This window comes from Diadema antillarum, unplaced genomic scaffold, assembly GCF_040938485.1.
Source record: "Diadema antillarum isolate AM-2024a unplaced genomic scaffold, OU_Dant_1.0 scf00000071, whole genome shotgun sequence".
NCBI classification, from domain to species: domain Eukaryota; kingdom Metazoa; phylum Echinodermata; class Echinoidea; order Diadematoida; family Diadematidae; genus Diadema; species Diadema antillarum.
This window is the reverse complement of record NW_027270960.1, coordinates 2460062-2468660: the sequence shown is the minus strand read 5'-3', so window position 1 is coordinate 2468660 and position 8599 is coordinate 2460062. Positions and strand designations below refer to the sequence as shown.

At 37.0% G+C, this 8599-nt stretch overlaps 1 protein-coding gene across 1 annotated transcript in view; it reads right to left on the bottom strand.

The window, feature by feature from the left end:
* Positions 1 to 2071: 2071 nt before the first annotated feature.
* The window catches only part of LOC139717023 (choline/ethanolamine transporter flvcr2a-like), a 68229-nt gene continuing 61701 nt past the window's right edge, over positions 2072 to 8599 (bottom strand). The window contains exons 8-11 of the mRNA XM_071628539.1: positions 8470 to 8575; positions 5712 to 5823; positions 4241 to 4287; positions 2072 to 2401 (exon numbers count right to left, since the gene is read on the bottom strand). Coding sequence (XP_071484640.1) covers positions 2186 to 2401; positions 4241 to 4287; positions 5712 to 5823; positions 8470 to 8575 — 481 coding nt within the window. The 3' untranslated portion in view covers positions 2072 to 2185. The remainder of the gene's footprint in view (positions 2402 to 4240; positions 4288 to 5711; positions 5824 to 8469; positions 8576 to 8599) is intronic.

Genomic DNA, 8599 nt, shown 5'->3' with positions numbered 1-8599 from the left:
GAATTCACAATCAAAGTGCCTTTGACCACTTATATGGAAGAAAGAGATTATGCACTCACTTTCAATTTTATGAGGTAAGACGGTTCTACAAAAAGATGCACAAAAATCCACAACTAAAACAGCAAACTACACAGAAATGCATCGACTCTGGATTTGTGCAAAGAGTCAAGCCTAAAAATTGAACCAAAACACCATATCTATTTGACAAATTTTCACTCTGTATGAATGAATATAGGCATTAAAAATGTCTGACACTGTAAATGACCTAACTGCAAATTCATTTCCCACTGTGCAGAAATATTACATAGGCCATAATTCTGCCCTTCACATATGCAAACAACTTTAGTCCAGCATCGCTACTTATACCAGGATTCCGCATACAGCTTGTTTATGAAGCAACCCATCATGCACAAATGGCACTTGAAGAAGAAGAAGAAAAAAAAAAAAACTTCCGAAGTGAAACATGGGTAAGGCAAAAGAAATGATCTGTCATTGACTGACTATATATTAAATATTAAATTTGTTTCAACATGATCAACAATTACATATTCTCAAATTTAACCTTGATAATTTTTCACTGCAAGTCACCATATCAATAAAGTCATTTTTATTTTCTTTCATTATCCTGCATGTCATCACTTCTCTTCACATCACATCACATCTAAAAACACCCCATGCATGGCACATCTGGTACCGGTATTCAAGTGCCAAGCATGTGTTAGGAGCCAACAAAAAATTTCCTACAAATCTCATCAAAATATCAAGTTTCAAACTTTGAGTCTCTGTTTTAATTAATGAAAAATGGAAATTCTCTTTAATTTCCAGTTGCAACACCACACTCTCATAATATCACACAATTTTTACACAATTTTCTCTATTATCTTTGGTACAGCAACTCTGCATATAATGTCCATGGCGATTCAAAGTATTGGGTCCAAGAATGTTGGAGACATTGGCTCAAGTTCACAAAGGTAGTCTGAACAAAACCCACAGTTTAAATTTACTTCATGAACTTCAACACGATATCGTCTGTTGAGAATGAGAAGGGCAGTAAGTAGTCTTGAACACTATGGGTTTAGTGACAACTTTAACACCCTTATCATTCTCAACCGACAATATAGGCTTACCTTTCACACATGCGTACCAGAGCATGGTTATCATTGGATGCATGTCGGTGCACCCAATCTGTCACGCACATCTATGTTGACAAATTTGCGCAATCCATGAGCTTAAGTTAAACCACCTTTGTGAATTTGAGCTGTTGCCACCACATACCAAACACTGAAATATATTGATGGATTGATGGATTGATGAGTTGTGTGACTAACCCCTCTCCTGTCAGAAGACCAAACATGCTTTCCAACTGAGAACATTCTATCTTTCTTCCACATCGAACATCATGAACGTACTTCATCATGGTTTGTCAATATGATCTATTGTCATAGAATACAATCTCCATCCTCACATTCACGACATGATTTTGAGAGTCAACACAAAGGAAGTCATATAATGGACACTCATATTAAGATGCTTCATAATATAAATAATCCAGTATACACTACTGCTTTTTAGTCATTAACATCAATCCCTTTCTCTTGTCTCATGTATTTTTTTTTAATATCTACTTAAATGAAAGTACTTGGCCATTTTGACATGGACAATTGTCATTTTAATGAAAATCAATAAAATTGTATGCCATGTAATTGACAGAAACATCACATATGTCAGACTCATGTTTTGTTACCTTGCAACAAATCTCAATGATCAAACTCCCCAAGCTCATTCCATTGGATAGCCTCATGTCGGTATTGAAAGCATGGGAAGTGGTGCTCTGCAGTCTAAGTATTAGTTAGTTTACAGCTTCTGAGCTCTCGAATTGATCATTAACTTTCATTCTTTTCAAGGTGCATCAATTCTGGCAGAAATTTCATAAATTTCCTGATAGCATGCCACAACTTTAATAGCTTCAATAACAATTTTTTTTTTCTTACATGCATCCACTCTCTCACTACAGAATAGAATATGCAATCAAAGCAAAATTATTTAAAGCAATTAATTTGAAGTACCTTTCTGTATGTATGCAATATACATGCGTGTGCTGGAACTTTACACGCAGGGATAGAAAAATAAATGCCACAGGGGGCAATAAATACAGGAGTACAAAATAAAAGAGGACTACAAGGCGTTATGTCGGTGTATTCTTCTGTTCTGTTTCCGTGGCATCATTAAGTCTATCTTCTTCTCCCGCTGAAATTACAATGGCGTCATCATCACCATCATCTTGTTTCATTTCCGTCTCGACGTCTTCGTCGTCGTCGTCGTCGTCGATTCCCTCAAACTTCACGCTGCTTATTCTCGCTCTAGCTAGAGGATTCTTCTCCGGCTCCCCAGGGTCTTCAAACTATGGAACCATCACAAAAAACTCAGACAGTCAGGAAAGTAGAATTATGAAATGTAATCATGACTATTCATGGGTTCACTGATATCAAAATAATATGGGTCTAGGGCAAGTATCCCCTGGACAAGTACCCCAGATCCTTCCCCTGACCCTACCCCTAATCCTAATCCTAAATTAATCCTAACCCTAACCCAAACTCTTATCCTAAGCCTAACCCTAACCCAAATCTTTACTCTAACCTTATTACTAACTAGTATTTAGCCAGGGGTAATTGTCCGGGGGAGAGAATTGTCCTGATGTGCGAAATATGCATCAGATATTACCGTATCAGCAATTGATCAGGGCAACAACCAGTTGTTGTTTTTAAATAAGATATCTACAAATCTTGTGTCCTTTGGATCATGTGACTTTTCTTATCTCATCTTTTTATTCCCTCATGAAAGCAAATCATCAGTAACGAAAATCTTGCATCAAAAGCCACTACAAAAAATGTCTTCATATTTTTCTTGATTCATTTTCCATTCTAGCATCAAGCATGAGACTGTGTTCCAGTCAAATCAATTTTAATCATGAATGTCTCTTAATCTCTTTATAAACACATTCACTGACCTATTCCTGAACAAAGCATATGGTGGAGGCTCAAGTAATATCATAACTAAATAACATAACTGACTGAGCTGTACTATTAAAAAAAAAAAGAAAAAAGTGCAGTTCACTTTAGTTTTGAGACTGGATTTATCAAGGAATGCCTTTATTAGCCATTGGAAACAGAGCATCATTTTGGTTGGTTGCAGGTAAGAAGCAGAAAACAGATCAATGGGAAAAAAAAATAAACCAAAACAGGATAAACATACACAAAGGCATGACCATGTCAATGACAGTTAGTCATTGTAAATAACCTTCAGTAGGCTCCAAGAAGAGTTGTGAACATGTTGTCTTGAAATTCGCCCAATTCACATCTCTTTATGCACTGTCTTTCTTATTTTTTCTTCACTCTCGTCCAATATACAAAAAAAAAAAATTATCCATTTCCATTTCCTATCAAGACAAAAGAAGATTCTCTTACGACTTCAAGAAATATCATATTGCACTTCATTTTTTGTAGGGGGGGGGGGGGGGTCAAAATAAAAGGAAGATTTCCAGGTAAGGGATGTTATTGTCATATTCTCCACCACAGCTCTTTCCAGGTCCCATTCAGTAACCTTGTGCAATGACTCAGTGACGAGTCAGCTGTCAGATTTTCTTCAAACATTTTAATGTCACACAAACCGCAGGCTGATGCATGACTTGGATATTACTGATTTCATTGCAATGAACTTTCTCTTGTGAGGTAAACCCACCACCTCTATAAACTTCAGATAAGATTGCTAGCACCATCAATTAATGCCACTTGAGAAACATGCTACCCATGAAATAAATATGTAACACGTTTTTGTGCTCTAACTTCACACTCAACAAACTACTCAATGGAGTGGTTGCATGATCTGTGACTATCATATATTCAGCCAAACATTTGTACATGATGTATATTTGATATACATCAAATCATCATTTGATCATCATTTACCTACAGAGCCTCAGGGTTACCTAAAAAAAACACCTACTGTATGAGCTGTTATTTTCGTGAATGAGGTCACAGACATTTTCATGAGATCATGTTTTTCGCCATTTGACACAGAGACTATTGTAAGTGTACTATCACCCTAGTGTATGGCGACATTCTCCCATATTGTACGAGTGCCGGTCTGACATTGATTTGCAAAATTAGTGAAAATCAAACCCTCTTGAAAATAACAGCTTATATAGTACTTGTGGTATATGATAACACACATGGTGGCTTACCTCTTCTTTCTCCGCATTTTGTCTCCTCAGTTCAGCTTTGATGAAAGCTGCAGCAAGAGAAGAAAAAAACAACAATAGTTGATGTATTAGCAAGAGCTTGATGAGATTACATAATATTCAGTCATTCCATCTTTCCCATTTACTGGGATATAATGCCGTATGAGAAAAACACATAGGAACACACATGCAAACACACACTTTAAAACAATGGAATATTGGTACCGGTACACATAAATCATTTTGTATGTTTGTTTGTTTTTTGTATAAGGACTGTGCTAGACGACAAGAACAAGGACATCTTTAAGTCATCATGGCATGAACATTATGTTAGTAACGAATATAGCAAAAAACAAATGAGAAGGAGTATTAAGACTATACTGGTGGTAATTAACTGCTGCAAATTAACTGCTGCAAAGTAGAAAATTATGCTAATATAAACACATATTACCTATAGCAATCGCAGTAGCACCTCATGTGATTGTGCATTTATTTTGTGTAACATGCACATGTAGCCCTCGATACACAGTAAAGATCTTAGAGCACATACTGTGTGAATTACAGTCTGGGACATGATCACAAGACAAGATTTCATATGCGAGGCATATGTGAAATTATACATTTGGTGCAAATGCCAAATCAAACTGCCGTCAGCTGATGTTGAGTACAACTGGTAAATAGTGGTACATATGGTAAATTCCACTTCACTGTATTAAATCGAGACAGAAAGTTCCTACGTATACGGTAGAATCATTTATAAATCAAAATTTGCACACTTTTTAATTTCTGACATTGAAGTGACATGGCATACTAAAGCAGATAAATACGCTAATAAAACAATTAACAAGCGCCCCGTAGCATCAAAACAATGCACATCTGTGCATTATTTGTGTAGGGCAGCTTAGAATGGGTCCAACTCCATTACACAGGCAGAATAATAAATGATGTATAAGAGGCTCATCTGAACTTGTTCACTGCCAGGAACACAACTACCCTGGGTTTTCTGATTTGAGCCCCATGGGTTTATTCACCATAATTTATAAGTATGCAGGCTGAATACTCATAAGGGCAAGTGTAGACAGAATTATACCAACATTCAGAGCAAGAAAGAAATAACAGGAAAATCAGTCAGGTGAACAGTTAGAGGACTAAAAGAAAGTAAGTGTGATACCCACATACCATTAGGTGAGGTGAATAAATACAATAGAGAAAATACCAGTATATGACAGTGGACATAATAGGATTGGAAGTCTACACTAGGTCAGGCCTTGATTATTCATGTGAAGTGGCCAGTGACAGGGTGGACCGAAAGTGGTGTACCATATACTGACTAATACGTATAGCAATATAAAGTCCTGTTCACAATATCCCTTTATTTGTAAGTAAATGACAAAGAGACTCCAACTTTCTCCTACCTCTCCCCACCCTCACAGCTCCAATCCACAAACGTTTGCAAAGACAGATCTAAACTTACCTGTGATAATTGTTCCTACTAGTAGAGCGACACACAAGAAGATATTCCCGACCAGTGAGTTGACTTTGTTGACGAGAACACCCATGATCAGGGTGAAGGCAATGCCAAATGTCTGCAAGTATTCAAACAAAAACACATGCACGTAGGTCATAAGTCATAAGAATTTCATTTTTGTTCTTTTTTTAGTTTACTTTTAATACCTAAATACAGCATTATTTGACTGCTCAAAAAAAAAGGAAGAAGAAAAAGAAGAAGATTGTGACAAATATGTTGCTGACTGATTACAGATTTATCTTAAAGATGCTAGCTCATTCGGTTTGCGCAATAAACGTCCATGACTTTATTTTCTCATGAGAATTTCATAAGTTTGCAAACCATGAATCACAGATATTTTGTTTAAAACCAGCTCCATGAAAGAGCATTATTACCCATTCTCCTACATGTGAACTTGGGTGTGATATGTACGGTGCACCTGCACAGAAGTTTGAGGGATGTGGACACACAAACCTGGAGGTGTGGTATGTGTATCGTGCTAAAGCAAGGGCCAATCATTAACAACCATCCTTCATCAGTGCTCCTGACTATAAATCGTCATTGACAGCTGTTCAGTGACCCCCACCATAGTTACCTGCCAGGCCTGCACTAACATTGAGATATTTTGCAGGTCATTGTACTAGTCTAGGAGCAAGAGCTACCAGCACATTGCATTCCTTCGTGATCACTGCTCTCCCTACCTTCAAAACAACAATGGGAGCCACATAAATCACTTCGGTCATCTATCATTTGTACCATATTGCTTATTATCAACCTGGAAGAGAAGATCCATAGTTTCACATGTGATATACCGTAAGACCATAAATGTTTGCGTGCATTAAACTTTCGCAAATTTCACAAGGAGCCACGATTCACAAAAGTGAAATACGCGGGAATGCTTCTGGCTGCACAATGCACTGAATGCTAGTGGGAATTTGCAAAAATTTCTTCCCGCAAAAAAAGACTGTCGGCTCCTATTCATGAAAGTCTCATGCCACAAATGTTAGTGGTTTAACAGTATGAAGGACTGAATATAAAGCCAAGCTGATGAGAGATATAGGAACAAAAATCACACCTAACCTTAAATTTTGTCAGAGGTTTTTTCCCCTCTTCTATTATCCTCTCTATGGGGAGGCAAATGCCAGCAAACTAGTGCACCATTTCTTCATTTCAATGAAGAATATATACTGTTTAACCATGTGCTGTTATATCACTGTACAAGAAGACTATAAGATTTTGAGATGTCACTATAGTGGACTAACAGAGAGAAAATATTAAAAAATGCAACAAAATGAATATTTCTCTATTTCTTAAAACATGTTCAATCACCTTGCTACTAACAAATGTTAAGGGCAACATTATTTCTCTGCCCTGTGAATAAGGTAAAGTGCTCTTTTTTAACATATGCTACAAAAATGAAAACATGTGGAAGTGAAGTCTATTCCTATTATTGTGACATCACAAATATTTATAGCCTCTCATAATCCAGGCATGATTTAACCAAACCTTTCAAAATTCAGAGCTTTTAAATGGATTGTCTAATTTACCACGAACTTGGCTGATGTGTGTCCTACTACTATTTCTTCATTTGCTGAATCCAAGTGTACATTTGGGGTGAACTAGCCTTAAGAATATATCAATAACACACCACATCTCTATAGACTATTGAATAAGCAGTAAGAATTTGCTTAGGAGAAGAAGGAAATGATGAGGGTCTGGGAGGCAGACTACACGCCAAGAAGACATTGATCTAGATCTCTATAACAATACAGACACTGTCATGTGGTGTTTTAAGAGGCAAATGTGTATGCCCTCATGGACATGAGCAAAAAGTGTAAGTAAATATGCACAGGGCACTAGTGTCAAAGATGACAAGAAGTCAGTATATTGACAAACCTCTCTTTGTAGGACATCAAACACAAGAATAAACTGTGTCAACACCAAAATGTGTTTGTATTTGAGCAATTTCTCTTTTAATGGGAGGAAATCCCAATGCAGTTTCTCTCCAAATGACCTCATTTCTGAGGCAATATCAAATATATACACACACCTGGTGTGCAGTGAGCAAACAAGAATGTACTACTCAGACAAAGAAAGGAATGACATTGAACACAGGTAAAAGTGCACAAATATGGCTCCCAGCTGATAATCAATTACAGTTATAAATTCTCCTCTATCGCTGCCTTGAGTCAACAGTCTTTAGTATCAAAATTGCAGTGTATATCTTACAGTGCAATAAAGCGACGTATTATCAGCACTTGGTCCTTATTAAAAGTAATACCATTTCATGACATTTCATACTTTCAGTCAACAGTATAATTATGTTTGCCTTCAAACCCAGAGTCTGCAATGCAATTGCTTGTAATTCGAAAATGGAAGGTTTCCAACAGGAATATCATACTTTAACAAAAACGCAACATTCTCCAAAAGACAACAAAACCATCAGGTGTTGTGAAGATAACATCGGTGTCGATGAGCAATACTCTATCTGACTACCAATGCTGGAGCTTGATTCAACACAGTTGTTGGGGATAGGACAACATTGCTAGCACTAGTCCAGAACTTACAAATTACTCATTGAGCATTATCACAATCAAAGTTGATTACCAATACTTATCACATCTAATCTCAGCACTAATCATCTCAGTACTTATCATCAGGACGGACTTATCAATCTAGTAACATATAGAGGAGAAGATTAAGCATGATTTGTTGTAATCTGTACCTGAGCTGAAGCGTTCAGCAGGCCAGATGAAGTGCCCTCTGGTTCAGGAAATGTCAGCTCAGCAGCAAACTCAAATCCAAGTGGAAGATATCCTGTCATGAAGAATCTGCAGTCAAGACAAATTAAGGGA